This window comes from Biomphalaria glabrata, chromosome 6, assembly GCF_947242115.1.
Source record: "Biomphalaria glabrata chromosome 6, xgBioGlab47.1, whole genome shotgun sequence".
NCBI lineage: Eukaryota > Metazoa > Mollusca > Gastropoda > Planorbidae > Biomphalaria > Biomphalaria glabrata.
The window spans coordinates 28,730,076-28,751,268 of record NC_074716.1 but is presented as its reverse complement, the minus strand read 5'-3'; the positions used below and the strand labels follow the sequence as shown (position 1 = coordinate 28,751,268).

The window sequence follows — 21,193 nt, the reverse complement described above, 5'->3', positions numbered from 1 at the left end:
CTTACACAAAAGTTGTGCATGCAATCCCCCCCCCCCACCAGCACGTTGTTTGAAAGATTCAAGTAAACATGCCACCTTGCCTGTTAACGTCTATTAATAATCTAATAGATCGTGATATCCATAACTTTTCGTGCTACTGTAAACCTTGTGGCTGGTTTTTTTTTTTTTTTTGCCAAGACCATCCTAAACGTCTGGAATAAGTAAATATACAAATTAGCTGTTGGTAATAATTGAAAGATAAAATGCGTGTAGAAATAGCTTGCAGTGGAAGCGAATTCTGGGAAGCTTGAGTGGCAAGACGTATTCAGGCTATGTGCTACTCTTACACCTTTCCAGCTTACATAACTAGAGATCATCTTATTAAGTCGATACAAGTTCTGTAAAGTAAGCATACTGCGATAGCTCTAATACTGCTTATTGTTCAAATGTCTAAGCCAAATAGAGATATTTATTATAATGTTCCAGAGATGTGTGAAATGCAATCACGAATTTTGATAATCAAATAAGATCTTTTTGTATCTAGAATCTTTTTCCATTTTAAACAAAAAGGTTTTCTTTAGCAGCTCACAGCACAGTAGCATGTCAGACAAACCTTTTTTTTTTTTTTTTGTGTTGTTTAGTTGTTAACGTTATGTGAAGGCCACGCGGTGGTGTGACATGTTTGCCCTGCCCATCAGCCAATAGCAAGGGGGCTTTTGAGCTTGTCCGTCTTTACACTCCTCCCACAGGAATGCCAATCAAGATCAGAGGGCGGAAATACATCATTGGAAAGCGCGTGCGAGTGGTAGAGCCTGGAGCTGGAAACGTCTCGTCACAGGACTGGCTCTGAACATTCGTGGCATAAGTTCAATTGTCGACATTCTTCATGGTAGTGGTCGCACACGCCATTCGGCTCCTTCATTCCTAGAAAACCCCCTCATACATTTTGCCCCCCCCCCCATTTTTTTCCTAACTTCATCAATACAAACAATAAGGTGGAACACCTCCCCCCCCTCATCTTGTCACACGGGTTTCAAAAAAAAAAAAGTCTCCAGTGACTCCAGTTGATGGTTAAGCGTTGAAGATGACTTGTGTAGATGTGATGTGTAAGCCCTTTGCACCAAATTTCCCAGCATACCCCAGGACATCATACTCTGGCGACTCAATTCACTGCCAGGTAAGTTTTTTTTTGTTTTGATCGTTGGTTATGTTACGTTGTTCTTGCCATGGACGCGTCCAACCAGCGCAACATTGACGACATACCTACCATGTTGGATTTCATATCGAAAGTTTTCGAGAATGTCTGTTTTTACCGCTGTATTCCGCGTCTATGCATAGTGCGCCTGATAGCTGGCATTCTGAGCCAGGTGGAGCCAGGAATTGTTAGCATTCATTAGAGGTTCGTGGTGTGGACTTTTTGTGTTTTTTTCCCCCGCCAAATCACTAGGTTTTATTGTTTACTCGAATCTTGGTTGACAGATAAAATTGTAAATCTTAGATCACAATGATGGGTGTACGTGGGTTTGTGCATCTTTGTGTGTGTGTGTCGAATCCAATGACAGGGAGAAAAGATCCAGCGTCTCTACCCGGAGAACATAAAGAAAAACTAGTATCCAGTATCTTTAGAACTCGTCATTTTGAATGAATTCTTAGGACAACACAGAAGTGTTTTAAAATAAATGGGTTTAATTCTAGATTCTAGCGGTAAGTGGTTAACGTCCATTCTTTAAAATACAAATAAAAAATATTCTTTAAAAAAAAAAAGTTTTGTTTTGTTTGCGTTACATTTGTACATTTCTATTGGAAATCTCTACACGCCAGGTAGACTTAGTCCCTATGTTGTTTTTTTTGGGGGGGATACGAAGTATGGGTATCCGTACACCTGAATACAACAAATGGTGTACTTGAATTAGTAAATAACACAGCTTTCCTTAAGTAAACAAAAATGTATATTCAAAAGTAACGTATGTCTGAATCATTTTCGTACTTATTCACCCGAGAATCAAAAACCCACTTTACTTTATAGTTCATTCAATAGATAGATAGTCTTCGTACACTACTGCAATCTTCGTTACTTTTCGGAATCGAGGACAAACAATTTCTTCGTGCATAGCTTTTTTTTTTTTTTTAATTGATATTGTCATCGATAAGTAGGCCTACCAGGAAACTGTCTGTTTTTCTTTGTGTCGTTGAGACCATAGTCTTGTGGGTTCATCGTCCACAGCCATCTAGTTGCTGCTGTATTCTAACCTCTTTTGTAGTCTGTGCCAGAGACAAGAAGCCAGATGTTTCTCTCAGCTGTCCCCAGGACTGCCATACAGACTGTTGCTTATGTTGGTTTCCTGTGGTCTGTCTGAGGACAATTCAATTGGGGCATTCTCAAAGACTGACAGTTTCATCATGCTCTCAAACGCTGCACGAGATTTAGGAAATGAGCCCATTAAGCCCCAGCTCGTTAATTTGCTCTCTCAACCCAAAAACACTTGCATTATTGGTTATAAGAGTTGACATTAGGACTCGTGGAACTCTAGGCCAGTGGTTCCCAAACTTTTCTCTAACTGAACACTTCGCACATTCTGAGTATTTAGTGGAACACTTGGCTTAGTTTTTTTTAGAGAGATAAATTCACGTCGTGGCCTACAAGTTAATTATTCCAGTAGCTTCTATTCAGGTCTTGCGGAACACTAGGGTTCCGCAGAACACAGTTTGAGAAACACTGGTCTAGGCCACAGGAAGGTCCCAACCACCGTCCTGTATCGGCAATCGTTCTGTCTGAAAGATTGCTAAGTCGTTACACCTGTTGTTCCTTGGGAGATATATTTAAAGACACTCGGGCTAGAGGTGAATCCAAAGGTCGACCACCACGTGGAGATCTTCTTATATTCTCCGTTTATGTATAATGTATTTCAGCTATTTTCTAAGCCTTAGGTTTCAAAAAGACATACGTTACTCTGTTGATGTGTGTGTTACTTCTATTTCAACTCAATATTATTGTACCGACGTTTTCTAAGGAAAAATAATATATATATTTTACATTATATCTATATATTACGGGCTTTCTTCCGTAATAAAAACAGTTCATTTAGTCTTAATAATTAGGTATTCATATTCTATGGTTAGAAAGTATATTTGTGTTTTGGTAACATGGAATAAGAGATCATTTCTATTTCACAGAGTTTGTCCAAGATGCAAGAGCCGTTGGACTTAGGCCCTCCACCGTCCACGGCCCTGTCATTGTCATCGCTACCTTACCCCTCTTCATCGTCACTGACGTCATCGCTTTTGTCGTCCTCATCCAGGTCTTCGGTCATAGTACCGTCCAGTTCCTCCTCCTCAACATCATCCGTCCCTCCTTCTTCGTTGGTTAAAGAGGAGGGCGCGAGGGACCCCGAGCCCAAAGTGGCCCACTACATGGGCGTAAACTGTGTTCTCTTCACGTATTTCACTGGAGACACGTCTGCCGTTGTGGATGATCATTTTACGCGGGCGCTGAACCAGTCGACAGCCTACGACACTGCCAGCAACTTGTCGAGAAGCAAAGAACATGGAAACAAAGGTAAGTAAAGTGCCCAGGCAGTCAGCTGGGATAAGGTTTGGTGGGGAGATGTTGGTAAGACATTGGGAAGAAGATGGAGAATTCAATGAGAAATCGGGAATAGGTTGGAGAGAAATTAAAAAGTGGTTAAGGAGAAATTGAGAAGTGGTTGGGAGGATATTTGAGAAGTGGTTAAGGAGAAATTGAGAAGTGGTTAAGGAGAATTTGAGAAGTGGTTAAGGAGAAATTGAGAAGTGGTTAAGGAGTATTTAAAATATAATCAGGAGGAAATTGAGAAGTGGTTGGGAGGAAATTGGGGAGAAAGATTGCATTGTGATAATGGTCACCGAGGTTGTGATTAAAAAAAATATTACTATTTGTTTAAAATGATGGATTGACCTAAATATCAATAAACTTTGGCGTTTTATCATGCCTATTTTATTGTTAATACACACAGTAAAACGTGGATTTTACGGATTAAATGGGAACGGGATCTATCCGGATAATCAATCGTCCCGATAATTGAATGCGGAATACTATAAACCCTCTATTTCACTAGAAATATAAAGAAAATTCATAAATGGTTATCGCACTGTAGGTAAACATTGAATTTAAGTACAATTTACAGAGAAACAAAGCTTTCTATTATAAGTACCGGTAGAAGCCTACACTTATTGAGAGAAATAATCGCAGATCTATCGTTGTACAGAAGCAGACGACTTAGATACAGTACTGTAAAACAAAACTAAGCAGTCCGGAAATTTGACGTTCCGGATAACTGACGTCCGGATAAATGACGTTCTTTTGCACTGACATAAAAAGCTCAACAAAATTAAATGACACATTCTTCAAAAATTCTGTCCCTACGATTGCTGTGGAAATAGGGAAAAATGGCTTTTTAGTTTTGTTCTATATCAAGTGAGACATGAGTGATTGCTCGAACTCTTAGCAACTATGCACAATGGACCAAATGTTATAAGTTTAGGTTACTAGTGAATCACAAATAAACTGAATACTAATTTAAACAATTTAAAAAAAAAGACAAAACAACTCGACAGCCATAAATTTAAGATCCAAAACACGACGACTGCAACACCACGCTTACCCGTTGTTTTTTTCCTCTCATTCCAGGAGACCAACTACACTTCAGAAAATTCCATCTGTCATTCAGAAAATAAACTCAAACCATTCAGTTCACATAACTAGCATACTGTTCATATGCATACCATTGCAATACATAAACAAAGCAACTTTACTTTTTTTCAAACACCTAACATAAAACAACAATAACAACAACAATTTAAAAAAAAGAATCCAATATGCTTCAGTCTCCCTCTCCAAGGTACAGGCAGACATGCGATGACACGTGACCTTTTCAATGAAAACCAGCAAGTACATGAAATGTATTTGCAGATTCTAACAAGAGACACAGTTCGTTGAGAATCGCTCCTAAACCACTTAGCGTGTCCTCTTACACTGCCAAAGTTAGACTAGATAAGGCCCTAACATATTAAAGATATAAGGCCCCTTGTAAGGCAATTTTTTTCGTTTATTTTTTCTTCAAAATGATTTAAAACACCCCTGTGATCATTTTTCGGGGGTCCCCAAGCAAGCGGAGGCCCTAATGGACCTCATTCACCAATCGAAAACAAACAACATTTAGCCACGTGATAATATTGATAAAACAACGGAAAAAACTGTCACGTGATAGCCATTGTGTATTACGTAATTTGTATAGAAAAGATAGAGAATCACGTGGCCAAATGTTGTTTGTTTACGATTGGTGAATGAGGTTTATTTATAGCTGATGTTGCCTTTAGGTCAATCCAGCACTGCTCGGTTCTATTATTGTCCAGGTTCTTTTTACTACTGAGAAACTTCGTAGCTCTATAGTTATCGGCCTGTCGGACAATAAAGCAATAGTTCCACTATAGTGCTAAAACATTTTTATTTTCTTCATTATATTGGATGTTTGGTCGTTCATTTACATCTGAGAAACGGACCCACTTCTGCAGAGGTATTGGGTAACAATCATTTGGATAGACATGTCGGTGTCATTCACTGCGGATGTCTTGCCACAACAGTGTGAATACAACACGCAGAGCTATCAATAACCAAACATTCTGGTCATGATATAAACAAGACATTTATCTAACGGTGAGATGATGGAAATTAGATTAACATTGTCGTTATTTAGGGCATTGTCGTCTGTATAAGTTATATAGTTTGTCCATTGAATTCAATGTCATTCAGGGGCCAGGGGGTTGGGGGCACTGAGGGCTTGGCTTTGTATTTTTGTGACTCCACAAATATTGTATTATAGGTAGATCCTGTGTGTATTGTCTCGACTTTGATTTTCCGTCTTCAGTGATTTTCACGCTGTTTCTTACGAGGCTCCACGATGTTCTGTCGTCTGCTTCCAGGGGCGGACTGGCTATATGGACATCTGGACAAATGGTAAACTTTGAATGGCAGTAAGCCCCGTCAATGTGACTTAGTCTTACCTATTGTAAGAGATCTTTACAACATTTATTTAGTAATAGGCCCAATAGCCTATATACATGGTACAACATTTACTTAGTACTAGGCTCACTAGCCTATATACATGGTACAACATTTACTTAGTACTAGGCCCACTAGCCTATATACATGGTACAACATTTACTTAGTACTAGGCCCACTAGCCTATATACATGGTACAACATTTACTTAGTACTAGGCCCACTAGACTATATACATGGTACAACATTTACTTAGTACTAGGCCCACTAGCCTATATACATGGTACAACATTTACTTAGTACTAGGCCCACTAGCCTATATACATGGTACAACATTTACTTAGTACTAGGCCCACTAGCCTATATACATGGTACAACATTTACTTAGTACTAGGCCCACTAGACTATATACATGGTACAACATTTACTTAGTACTAGGCCCACTAGCCTATATACATGGTACAACATTTACTTAGTACTAGGCCCACTAGCCTATATACATGGTACAACATTTACTTAGTACTAGGCCCACTAGCCTATATACATGGTACAACATTTACTTAGTACTAGGCCCACTAGCCTATATACATGGTACAACGTTTACTTAGTACTAGGCCCACTAGCCTATATACATTGTACAACGTTTACTTAGTACTAGGCCCACTAGCCTATATACATGGTACAACATTTACTTAGTACTAGGCCCACTAGACTATATACATGGTACAACATTTACTTAGTACTAGGCCCACTAGACTATATACATGGCTCTTTCGGTTCTCGAAAATGAATCACTCGTTTTAGTTTCTTATTAGATCGGGGCAAAATAACTGTTTCCTTCCGATGTCGGAATTAGGCCGGATCGTATGGTTATGTCTGGACAGATATTTGATATTCAGTCCGCCCCTGTCTGCTCCAGTCTTCCAAGAGGCAGAGTCCATGGTGAAAGCTATCAGGGACACTTTGAGAGTGTCTTTAAATCATTCAATCTTAAACTCATTTTCTTCTTACTAAACTAAACGAACCTTTTTGGGTTGTTGAAGTCATTCATTCCGCACACGTGACCTGCCCACAGCATCTGAGACTGCTGTGTGAGTGCTTAGAATGTATCATACATATCGACAACACTTGCCTGTGTGTGTGTGTGTGTTTATGTGTCTAGGGGTGGAGGGGAGAATAGGATCAGAAAGTAACCCTAACACAGCGATAGATACTGTGGAAAAGTGAATACAGTATACTCTTGAGTATACGATGGTAAGACTACAGCACTAGCACAGAGGAGATCAATGGCTTGGAGCTGAATACAACTTAGGCACCAAACGGAAAGCTAAGACGGCGAGTTGAAAACTTTAATCGAAACCTTGCAAATAATAGATATCTACGTTGGATTTGGCTAAATATGTAGCCATCCCAGATACTGTTCACATGTGCTATCTTCGAAGACAAACCTATGTACATTATAAAATATTCTCCAACTTCAATGGGGTGACCAGGTCCATGAATTGCATCGCGTCAAAACCTCAGCAGACGACAAGTAAAACAAAAAAAAAATTGCGCATCATTCTTAGCCTCCGTAAATTTCCCACAAGGCAAACGTTGACGTTCGTGTTCTCTTCCACGTGGCGTCTGCTCTCCACCCTCCCCCCTCCACTTGCAAGCTTCTCTCCCCCCCCCCCCTTTTTCCTCTCCAGTACATGTTGAACAACATTCTTGTCTGTCGGTACTAATAATTTATCTGATAGCGCTCACTTCACATTAAGCATGAGATGCCCCGCTGTAGTCAGCGTACACTGAGTGCCAGTGGTAAGCTGTAGGGTAGTAAGGGGAGACAGCACAGTGCATCTACATTGTGGTAAGTGTGTGTGTGAGAGAGAGAGAGAGAGAGAGAGGGGTATGAGAGTGTCAGTGTAGGGTCCCAGGAGAGAATTTCATGCTATACTGCATCACAATAAAATATTTTTTGTTTTGTTTTTATTTCCGCGTGTCAAAGGGAAACCACTGAGAAAACAATTACTCGTTGGTCTTGTGATTACTTCTAGTTTGTAGTTGGCTTATTATACACGAATACACTCCCTTGTGCTTGCTGGCTCTTTCTTACTATTTTATTTACACTGCAAGTTAGATGTCACCTATCGTTTCAAAGCTATCCCATTCTATTCCTAGATCAGTTTCTCGTACAAATAGTTATGAATTCTAGCTGATGTTGCTATTTGTTATTATGTTCTACAAAACTAGGTAAATAATATATAAGGTATTATTCCAGTCTTCGAGTAAAATATTTCACGTGACTACGTTGATCCATTTGTGACCTAAACATTTTCTTACATCTAACGCAGACCAAGCCTTTGACCGCCATGGGCTCAAATAATATTTACTCCAATCTTAAAAATCAATTAGGCCATATCACAAATGTGGAAATTACGTTAGCATACTATGATCATATTGGACGTTAAATTAAACTTCAACCTTCAACCTTGCCAACTCAGTAGAGGTCACTAAAAGAAGAGCTTCAATGTGCAGTGCTAAACCAATTCTCCTGTAACTAAATGTCTCGCTCATCGACACTTCCTTCGTCTTGTACACCGGAGACAACAACAAGTTTTCTATTTATAAGTTGTCCACAATCCATGCAAATCTCCAAAAGCTATATCTGAAAGAACATATCATTTTGAATTTTTAAAAATATGGACTTCCTGTCTAGCTGTTATACTACAATCACATCACATATATAGTATTACATCTAGAGCGTTCAGAATTATAATGCTACACAAACAAACACGGTTGCATTTACACATTACGCCTAACACAACATCACAACTAATTTTCACTTACAACAGTGATAAAGAATTTTTTTAAAAAGATCATTAGACAAACTTGATAAAAGATTAATGAGGATCTTTATTGACTTAATTTTATAAACAAAAGGGCATGCGTTGGGAGGGGGCAGTGTGTGTAACGTGGCAGAGCTGCTTGAAAGCCTTGGCTCGTTTTCTCGGGCCCGCCGAAATTCTAATAAAATAAAAGGTAACATTAAATGACTACAGAAGAGATGAAAGACTAACTCTACTGATGTGCATACCAAATCCTCTACATAGACTCAACGCCTTTAGTCGTGCCACGTTTCTCCCTCAAAAGTTACTGTTTGCTTGTTTTTTTTTTCAGTGCATCGACCAAGGGTCTGGAACTCGCTCCCCATTGATCTCAGACAGACAACATGACTCACTACAGTGATCTCAGACAGACAACATGACTCACAACATTGATCTCAGACAGACAACATGACTCACTACAGTGATCTCAGACAGACAACATGACTCACTACAGTGATCTCAGACAGACAACATGACTCACTACAGTGATCTCAGACAGACAACATGACTCAATACATGATCTCAGACAGACAACATAACTCACTACATTGATCTCAGACAGACAACATGACTCACTACATTGATCTCAGACAGACAACATGACTCACTACATGATCTCAGATAGACAACATGACTCACTAAATGATCTCAGACAGACAACATGACTCACAACATTGATCTCAGACAGACAACATGACTCACTACATGATCTCAGACAGACAACATGACTCACTACATTGATCTCAGACAGACAACATGACTCACTACAGTGATCTCAGACAGACAACATGACTCACAACATTGATCTCAGACAGACAACATGACTCACTACAGTGATCTCAGACAGACAACATGACTCACTACATTGATCTTAGACAGACAACATGACTCACTACAGTGATCTCAGACAGACAACATGACTCACTACATTGATCTCAGATAGACAACATGACTCACTACATTGATCTCAGACAGACAACATGACTCACTACATGATCTCAGACAGACAACATGACTCACTACATGATCTCAGACAGACAACATGACTCACAACATTGATCTCAGACAGACAACATGACTCACTACAGTGATCTCAGACAGACAACATGACTCACTACAGTGATCTCAGACAGACAACATGACTCACTACAGTGATCTCAGACAGACAACATGACTCACTACAGTGATCTCAGACAGACAACATGACTCACTACATTGATCTCAGACAGACAACATGACTCACTACATTGATTTCAGACAGACAACATGACTCACTACAGTGATCTCAGACAGACAACATGACTCACAACATTGATCTCAGACAGACAACATGACTCACTACAGTGATCTCAGACAGACAACATGACTCCCTACATTGATCTCAGACAGACAACATGACTCACTACATTGATCTCAGACAGACAACATGACTCACTACATTGATCTCAGACGAAGGACATTAAGACCTATCTGTCAAAAACTTATTTAAACTTATTTTAACTTAAAAACGTATTTAGATTAGTTTGTCTTTAAAACATTTTTGTGTGTGTTATGTTCTAATAAAAGGGGGGGGGATATCTTAATGCTGCATTATGTTTAGGCTGTATAAAAATGATTGCATTCCACACCGGCCTCGCCCTTTGCTTTATTCCTAGGGTATATACTGTTTATTTGGATCAGCCCCCCCCCCCCACACACTTTATTTTTCTTTCAATAAAACGGAATACTCCTTCCCCTTTCTTTTTTTTCTTTCTGAATCGCATCCTTTGCACCTTTCTGCTCTCCCGCATAGTTTTGTGACTGGACACCCCCCTTCCCCATTATTTTTATTCCCATTTATTAAACTTATGGTCCGTAAATTCTATTACCAGTTACGTTCAATTAGAACGGCCTGCTTTAGATCGTACCCTCCTCCTTCCAAGAACCTACTTTGGCCCGGCAACTCTAGTATCAGTTATCTACACCCTCCCCGGATATGATCATGTTTTTTTTGGCTCATCGTTCGGTATGCGCTCTAGACTGTCGTTTCAATGGTCCCGGGATTGAACCCTTCCCGACGTCATATCCCGCTGTCTTCTTTCCGGAGGCTAGGGCTAGTATGTCAAACAATTTCAGCCCGTCTTGGGTCCATTATCCATTTAAGCAGTGGCGTAGCTATAGTATTTGATGCCCGGTTCGGCAGGCGCACCCGATGCCCTCCCCTCCCCCCCCCCCCCAAAAAAAAAATAATGAAAAGTAAAACGTTCTCGTTTTCTCCCCCCTCCCCAAAAAAAAAATGTGTATTAAATGTCCAAGTTTTGCTAATTGGAAAAAAAAATCAATTTTACTAAAAGATACTACAGATAAATCTTAGTGCTTTCATACTAGCAATTTATCAATAATTTATCAAAATCTTTTTTTTATACCAGCCTTTGCTCAATAAACAAAATTGCATAATGAGTTTGTCGTAAATCTGAATGAACTAAAGCTTAGAACTATTTCACTTGCATGAAGGCCACATTGACCACAATCGTCAGAATATATGCGAATCAAGATGGCGATATTCGAGACAGATCCATCTAGCGAATATGTTTTTATAAAACTCAAGAGCTCAACGGATCCTTGTTTCATACGTTGGAGGCTACGGAAGAAAGTGCGACAACCGTTGAAGTCTGTTTCTATCCATAGGAAATTTGTTTGTGTCAATGTTGTTATGAACACCATCAAGATTTATTTTCATCATGTTGTCGTAATTGTCCAAAATTACAATACACTCGCTTTGTGTTTTTGTGGCCATGTACACATATAGTGTGAAACTAAGCTTGGTTAAAAGATCATGTTATATCAGGAGTGGTTCTTACTTGGATAAAAGCTTCACTAAATCCAAGAAATTGCTTTGATTTTTGACCTTCTAATACTTCTTTAACTTGTTTGCGATGTCCACGGAGTGCCAGGTTTTGCTTTGAGAGAAAACGAATGATGTCCAAGATTCTCTTTGGATAATATCTTTACTCATTCCCTATTCTTTAATTAAATCTTGCGCCAGCACAATGTCCAGCCACCTTTACTTTTCCCCAACTAATGTCAGATTCCCATTATTACAACTGGGTGGACTCAAGGGTGTCAAGTTATCAAGGGATTAAAAATCCCAGCTTTTACCTACGCTTTTTATCAAGTAAATATTGAAATGTTTCATAGGCTCTATGTTACTTTTTTTGGCCATAACAGATTTCGAAGAGAGATGAGTTATTGCCTGTGTAGAAGTAAACCTATTTAAACTCAGTGAAGTCTTAATAATTTTTTTTTAATTAACCCCTCCTCCCCCCCCCCCCCCCACACACACAAGGCAGCATTATACAAGAAATATTTGGTCTACTTAAATAGATTTACAGCGAGAATTGTTTGTATTTTTAGTTTACATCTATAATACATGTTGGTCTAGATCTAATCTTATTTATAAATTACAGACGTTCTCTCTTAACAAAAGATAGTATAAAATCTGTAGCATTTTAGATCTCTAGCAACTATATTCTCCCTTCGCAACTTCTGGTGTGACTAAAGAGGCCAAACCTTGATACACAGCTACGGTCACAGGTTGGACATCTGCTATCATCAGGCACCACTTGCTCTTTCACTCCTCTTTTTACTTACTGTTGTGTATGGCATCTGGAAACCTGGGCCCTTCCTTTAGGCTGGCTCTCCACTCTGGATTCATTCAGATATTTAGGGATCCCGAAAAAAAAATATCTCAATTTTGTTGAATTAATTGCTTTTGTTTATTTCAATTTTGTTTAGATCTACGTGGTTAAAAAAAAAAAAAAAAGAACAAATGTGTAGAAGTCTAATTTGGCCATAACATTGACATAAATTATAGGTCTATGGCCTACACGCTGAAGGGAATAGAAATATATTTTTTTAATCATTATAAAAAGAAAGTGCAAATGGACCTCATTCACCAATTATAAACAAACAACATTTTGCCACGTGATAATATTGATAAAACAATGAAAATTACGTATCACGTGATAGCCTTTATGGATTGCGTAATTTGTATAGAAGATATAGAGAACCACGTGGCAAAATGTTGTTTGTTTATGATTGGTGAATGAGGTCCATTTTGTAATATGTCGTCTTGTATAAAAACTTATTGGTTGTGTGAGCAGGTCAGGCAGGCCCGAGTGGGAGAGACCTATTCTCTGCTCAACATTAAAATTTACCAACAGTAGGCAGATGTTAGCGCTACTGGGTGGGCTCAATCTGTGACACCTCAGTCTACGACCAAGGGGCTAGAGTCGCCTAAGTAACCAGACATACTAACCTTAACTAAATGAAAGCAAGACACATAATATGTAGCAACATCATAAACCACTTAGACAAACATAATGTCCTCACACCATACCAACATGGCTTTAGGAAATATAGATCATGTGAAACACAACTAATAGGACTAATTGATGATTTTTCAAAAGGTTTAGATAATAGTGAACAAATAGATGCTATCTTACTAGATTTTTCTAAGGCTTTTGACAAAGTTCACCACCATAGTTTGCTTAAAAAATTAAAATATTTCGGCATTAATGGTCCACTGCATCAGTGGATTAAAGACTTTCTGATAGGGAGAGAACAAACTGTAATAATAAATGGCTCTAAATCAACACCGATAACAGTAAACTCAGGTGTACCTCAAGGAACAGTCTTGGGTCCACTACTATTTTTAATTTACATAAATGATTTACCAAATTGCATTACTTCAGGAACAAAAGTCAGATTATTTGCAGACGATTGCATAATATATAGAACAATAAAAACAACACAAGACACAGATATTTTACAAGAGAATTAGATGAATTACAGAAATGGGAATCAAATTGGAGCATGTCTTTCCACCCAGAAAAATGTCAGTTGTTAAGAGTAACAAACAAACTAAAACAAATTAATTCCACTTATCTTATTCATGGCAAACCAGTAACACAGACTAAAAACGCAAAATACCTAGGTGTTATAATAAATGAAAAACTGTCATGGAATCCACATATTGATGAAACTACAAAAAAATCAAACAAAGCATTAGGATTTATTAAAAGAAATTTCTATAAATCAAATAAGAACATAAAACTAAAATGTTATTTAACCTTGGTTAGGCCAATAATAGAATATGCATCCTCTGTTTGGGACCCCTCAACTCAAGAAAACATTAAGAAACTAGAACAGACACAAAATAGAGCAGTGCGATTCATAACAAACGAATATTCACATTTGACTAGAGTAACACCTTTAGTAAAATCACTAAATTTAGAAAGCCTTCAGGACAGAAGGCTCAAAAGTAAAGTAGCAATAATACATAAAACACTGAACCATAATCTTCAAATACAAAAACAAAATTTAATAAAATACTCTGAAAGACACAAAGATAAAGGCACATTCCTCATCCCATATGCTAGGACAAATTTGTACAAATACTCCTTCTTCCCTAGTGCTATTAGAGCATGGAATGGGTTGCCTGAGCTAGCCAGGAAAACCAGTGACTTGGCAGAATTTAAGTCATTGGTTAATATGCATGACTAAATGCATGACGCGTAGGACGTAATCATCTTCTTTTTTGAAGTAACGTCTGTATTATATAAGATAAGATAAGATAACGAAACTTTAGTTTAGGATAAATAAACAAAACGAAAATTTTATTTACATGTACAAAAATAAATCAATAATAAAATAATATATACACTAACCACTATAAACAACCCTCTAAATCTACGCCACTACAAACTAACCAACAAACTATCTAACACAAACTGATAAAACACTAACTAAATCACTACAACTACTACCCTAGACCTAGATCTACACAAACAGACTACAATAAACTAGTCTAGATCTACAATATCCTACTACTACAACCAACCCATAACACTAACACTAAAACAAGAATACCTTAGCCTTAGTACCTTACTATTAGTATTCACTAAGAACAGAAACAGACTATAACTAAGCCACTAAGCCTTGACTAAGGCAATACTAAACTAGATATAGTACAGAAACAAAATAAATCTAGATCTACAACAGAGTAATATCAGTTATTTGAGTTATAATAGCACAGCAGAGTAATACTATAGCAGCATGTATTCCAGCAGCTATATTCTGCTATATCCAGCAGTTAAAACAGCAGAGTAAAAACAGCAGTGTAATTGCAGCAGTGTAATTGAAGCAGTGTAATTGCAGCAGTGTAATTGAAGCAGCAATAATGGCCTGCAATACATAAAATCATATATTCTATTAGATCTAGAAAACTCAAAGCAGGACTGATGGACGCCGCCATCTTTAAATTAAGATGCTCAAAACATAAACTGCCAACTAGAAAATAAAACTAAATTAAAATATATCTAGTATATTTACACACAGTGTGCCATAGATCTAGTAAAAGAAAATATAAAATATTTCTACACTTACAAGCCGTCCCAGGTACAGAAATAAAAATATTGAAAACAATTACTAGCATTTAAGATCACCAAGACCTCTCGTCACAGAGACAAAGATGCTGTACTGACCGTACACTGGTCACTCAACTGTTTTAAAACAGCGTGGCATCACTTTTTATACACCCCACCCTAACCTACACAAAAAACGGAAGTACAAATAATAAATTTGGTACTAGCCTATAAAAAATAGAATACATAAAAAATATAGCTCTGGGAGCGCAAGCTCATAGTTGGAAATCGTGAATTAAAAAAAAAATGTTTCTGGTAAATTTAACCACTGCGGTTTTGAACATGAAAATATCATAGTTGTCCTAGACATATGGTAGGTGAGAACAGGTTCAATTTTCATATTTTTATTGTCAGTGGGAGAATTAGTAATGAGTGATGCATCAGGGCTCTTGAAATTTAATATAGAGTATAATTACTTACTTAGACTTAGACTTAAGTCCTCCCGCGCCGTTCGGCGCATTGGGCAGTAAGCTGTCTCCATAAAAATCTGTCGTTGGCAATGTCTAAAGCCTCCTCAGACCTGGTGTCCACTGTTCTGAGGTCCTCCATGAAGGTGTGGCGCCAAGTAATACGAGGACGTCCCTGTTTGCGCTTTCCTCGTATTGGCCTCCATGTCATCGCAACTCTTGGTATACGTAGTTCATTCTGTCGGAGAACGTGTCCAGCAAACTTCATGCGACGTTCTGTCAGTATAATTACTATTGCTATTATTTGCTCTTGAAGAAAAGCGTGCCACACGGAAAATGGCCAGCTCATCTACCACCAAAGCGAAAGCCACCTCGACCTGCTATATATGTGGACGGGAGTGTCTCTAAAATAAGGGATGAACCATAAGTCGTTCTACGACTGAAAAAGGCCAACAAGTAGTAGTAATTGCTATTAATATTTAACACTAAAGCCACGATGTTTCTTTCTTTCTTTCTAGCATCGCTCAGACCAATGTCGTCACGTGACCTGCCTCCATCGTTTTGGAACAGCTCCTATCAGCCTCAGGCCAACCAGCATCACTTTCTGGGCCAGACCAGTCATCAATTCCACGGTCCACACGGAAGCAGCGTCGGAGTCAGCGGCAGCTCCAGCTCCGGTGAACTGAACCCATTTCACGGTACCTATCTCTCCCCTGCTCTCCACAGTTTATCCAACTTGCAAGCTGACCCCTGGGCTTACAGTTTCCCCTCATCGTCTTCGGGTATGCCTTACCCACACAGACCTGTTCCATACGACTTGGGCTACACTACGTCTAGTAGGTAACTGACTTTATATATATATGTAGGGAGAGATTTTAGAATAAGTAACAAACCTAGGCACATTAAAATAGGTAATAAGTTTGTACACTTTTTTCTCCAATACCCAATCTCAGATGAAAATTGAAAATTTTGCACAATTATTTTTTTAACCTGATAAAACAAGAATCAATTGAAAAAAAAATTAGTTAATTAACTATTGGTAATTAATTATTTTGTCTGGTATGTCGAACAAAGGAAAGAAATTGTACTTTACTGAAGTAGTGGTAAAGGCTGAACTAGTCCCCTTATAGATCGCCGCTTTAAAGTAAGTTTAAAACACAAAATACATAACTATATTAACTTCTAATTTTATAAACACTTCACTAGCAGAGTGGTTAGAATGTCGACTCGAGAGCCATGAGTTCAAATTCAGGTCGTAGTTCCCCCCCCCCTTTTTTTTATAAATGGCTTTAAAAAGCGATTATTGTAAAATACACCGGGGGCATTTTCTAATTCTCCCCCCCCCCCCTCCCCATCCATAGCTACGCCACTGATCCTCGTGAAGACAGGGATATGAATTTGGGGATTTTTTTTTTAATCTCTATAAGTCTTCTAGCTCTAATGGGTTTATTGGTGAAAGTAGACGGTTTGTCGTTGTGCTAGCCACATGACAACTGTTGACCACAGAAACAGAAACAAATGTAAGACAGAAATGTTGAAAATGTTTGTTATATTCTGCTCTTAGTTGTCAATCAATAACAAGATCAATCAATCAATATTTGGCAGGTTCTCACAGAACTACAGTTCGTTTTTAATGCAGCCTTCGGCGGTCCGGTCATCGCCTTTCAGTAGTATGACTGGACATTGTGATACGTCAAAGTCGTCAGATCACAGCAGGTCAAGATTTAGCGATCACAGGTTTGGAGCTGACTTCGCCGCCCACCACGGCTCGTGCACAGGTTTGTATTAGTGATATCTTGATACAAATTGTATTGAATGCATGATGCAAGGAAGATCAAACTTTTTCTTCAAATATCTTTCGACTAGTTCGAGTGTTGATCAAATGGCCAAACTGAAATAAGATTTTACGATTTTTATTTATATTATGATCAACCATAAGCTAATTATGAATAATTTTTAACTTCACCTTACGCGAATTTCACGCAGAGAATACCGCATATGGCTGCGAAATCCATTAATGATACCTCCATTGCCATTTAGTATATCAGGATTCCTTTGATTCTCGAGCATTAAGAGTCAGCCGACAAATCTAGAGAAAAAAAGAAGTTGAAATTAAGTCTCAGTGTATTAGTAATGAATGAATCCTGCAGCCTTGCTAGTTGAACTTTGAAATGCCATGAGTTGAAATAGTGTACGTTATACACTCTCGTCTCTACACACACACTCACACACACACGCTCTTTCTCTTTCCCTCTGTCTATCACCTCTGGCACACTACCTCTGTAGCTAAACATATTTAACCACCAAGAGACAGCAAACATTGAATGACCGGCTCACTGTAGACACCAAAAGTCATTCTGGGAGTCATTAGTTTCCAATGTGTCAAGCTACTGCCTCTCACTCCCCCTCCCCCCCCCCCCCCAATCCAAACGAATCTGCCATTTTGTTTTGAAATGTTAGCGAGACTAGAAGGATCTTGATGTATCACCCGTGGTCGGCTTTGATTATGTTTAACAGCCATCTCCATGTTTCTCTCCCACAGCTATGGACTCCGCCGCTGGACTGCAGGAGGCAACCAAGGATTTGTATTGGTTCTGAAACGTCACGTGATATTTCTTTCAGGAGGAAAACCCATGATTGGGCTGATGCGTAGGAAGAGCTGGTTCTGTTCAGGAGTCTACGTTACAGTAAACGTACCCGACGCGACTGTCCTGTAGATCAATTGCCGTACATCAACATAATGGGAACAGTGGACTTGATCTGAATTGAACTTTTTACAGATCTGCCTCATTTGTTAAAAGTCTCTACTCACAGATCAAACCATGGTTTCCGAACCTTGTCGCTAATTTGCTCGTCCTATGAACTAGAAAACTCTAAGAAAACAATAATAAAATTCATTTTATCATCAGGGATATTTATAGACTTGGACTTGAACATTATTGGCTAATTTCTGGGAAAAGCCAAATCATCATTATTTTCAGAGATTAAAACAAAGCTACTATTGGACACAAGTTTTAAAAGAAAATCACTTATTTTGTTGCTATATTGTTATTTGCTAATTTTAATCTGTCTCGATTGTTATGATTAGTATAGTAATATCTGGTCTTGTTGTATTATCTGATATAGTGATAGCTTGCCTAGTCTAGTTGTATTATCTTGTCTGATATAAAGATATCTCAACAGCTCTATAGGTGCCTGAGAGTCCAAATATAGTTGGACTAAAAATGTTGTTTGATGATCTCTAGAGACATTTATTGTGACTGATGAATTATTCAAATGATATCAACTTAAATCTAGTGATATTCGGCTTACTCTAGTTTTAACCAGATTATTGATATATGGACTAATCTAGTGATCGAACTATTGATTATTATTTAAACTGTTTGTTGCAGAAGTTTGTTGTGCTAGTTACTTGTTATTTTGATATCCCAGGACCGGCTGATCACATATCAAACAATAGATTGTTTTGAAATTATTTATTTAGTAACTCCTAGAAGTTTTGTTTTCCGAATGACTAAACTTAATCAGGTAGCCAGCTAAATATGTTGTTGATTTTTCAAACGTTTATAATTACTTAGCAGACAAACATGGACGTACTCAGACTGTTAGAAAGTGACTGACTGGATTTCTGACATATCGACCAAATTACTACTTTGCATACTTTTCAACTCTTGCAGCACTGAGCACTGAGTTGTGGCACTTTCTGACTGTCTTGCTACCTTGAGTGACTTAATTGCTAGCATTAAAAAATGATCTAGAACCCCCATTTTAAGAATGACTAAAAATGCCTTTCGACCTTTTAGCTGACCACTGACTATTATTTCAGACTTATACTCTAACTACGTGTAGAAGTGTCTGAAGTACGAGAAAAGGTATGCTTGTATAGATGTTTTCCTTAAGATGTGGATGAGTGTATATGTGTATGAATATAAGAGTAAGAATTCCCTTGACAATGGCACCCCCCACACACACACACACATTAAGACTAGACTGTATTACAACATAGACTAAGATAGCTATGTCCATGTTTTCTTATTCAAGATGTTCTTTATGCCTGTAAATAAGTTTAACAATGTTTATTCTGTGATCAATTTATGTTGCATTTTGTCTATGTTATGTTACATGAAATGCCTTATGGTATACATTTGTTGCACTGTAACATCTTGCTATTTGTAACCGTTGCGATTCTAATGTGAAATAAAGACTGAAAAATAAGTTTTAATAATTGTTTATTTACTTGTGAAATCTCCCCTTGTTGAGTGCCACCAGAGAAAGCCGACCATGTCCTTCAAAACTGCATTCTTTGTCAAGAGGCCCGAACAAGACACTCGCCCTTCAACACCCATAGAGAAGAAAAACATATTTTGAGCTGCCTGACCTGGAAACTACTGCGCAGTTCATCTCGAATATTTGTCAAGTCATTTGACCCTCCAACATAAAAATTAGAACAAAGAAGAAGAATTTTTTTTACAAAGCTTATATTAACTCTGTCTGTCTGTGTGCCTGTGTGTGTCTGTCTGACCAAAAGTTTGTACACGTTATTTCTCCAAATCTCGGATGAAGCTAAAATTTCGCACAATTATTTCTTTTACCTGACAACACAAGAACCAATAAAAAAAAAAACAATTAGTTAATTAACTATTGGTAATAAATTACTTGTTTGATATCTCAAGAAGGGAAAGAAATAGTGCTCGACTGAAGTGGTGGTATAATTATTTTCCTTTATATTAGGATGCCGTCTAAGGCTTAGTGAACACAAACATGAAATAGAAACAATAGATATCTATACAATCTTCCATGTTCATAGACTTTTCGCTAGCACAGTGGTTATCGTGTTGGCTTGAGAAGCATGAGAAGCCTTAAGCTCACAGGTTCGTTCCCTTTAAACAAAAAATCCAAATACCCCGTGCTTTCTACCCCACCCTTTCCAACTGATCCAGTCAAGTGATAGGATCATAGCGTATTGAGAAAGCTAAAAGCATGAAATTGCGCTAAAAAAAAATTATCGGAAAAAAATATTTCTAATCACACAGAATTATTGTTGTTAGTCTAGATATATTACACATTAAATTACATGGCTGATCCAAACTAATTGATACACATCAATATAAGTTGTTGTTTTTTTATTTTAAGAATTTTTTTTTTTTTTTGCATTTGGCTTGTTTTTCCTTAGACACTGTACCCGTAGTTTTCTATTCTCACATAATTTGCGTGTTGTGTTAAAAAAAAGGTGTTGAAATACCTGACGCTCTATGCTCATGGTGTACATGTAATCTTAACCAAAATCGTAATTTCTTGAGGTGCCGTAACCAGACATCGATGCTACATTCTTAAAAAGAACGATGCACTATTTAAGTGCTAGACACATGCTAATTGTTACGTGCTAAGAGCTTACGCTAACAGCAAATACACTTTTAGCAAACTGGCACAAAGTTTA

At 38.0% G+C, this 21,193-nt stretch overlaps 1 protein-coding gene across 2 annotated transcripts; it reads left to right on the top strand.

The window, feature by feature from the left end:
• Positions 1-599: 599 nt before the first annotated feature.
• LOC106050599 (transcription cofactor vestigial-like protein 2) lies at positions 600-19,958 on the top strand. Of its 2 annotated transcripts, none has more exons than XM_013205617.2 (5): positions 600-1,156; positions 3,154-3,535; positions 16,275-16,596; positions 17,362-17,534; positions 18,299-19,958. In XM_013205617.2, the coding sequence occupies exons 1-5, from the start codon at positions 1,064-1,066 to the stop codon at positions 18,352-18,354; spliced, it is 1,026 nt and encodes a 341-aa protein (XP_013061071.2). In that variant the 5' UTR covers positions 600-1,063; the 3' UTR covers positions 18,355-19,958. The 2 variants fall into 2 exon arrangements, with proteins under 2 accessions (XP_013061071.2, XP_013061073.2); XM_013205619.2 differs by lacking the exon at positions 600-1,156 and adding an exon at positions 1,277-1,683.
• The last annotated feature ends 1,235 nt before the right edge of the window (positions 19,959-21,193 follow it).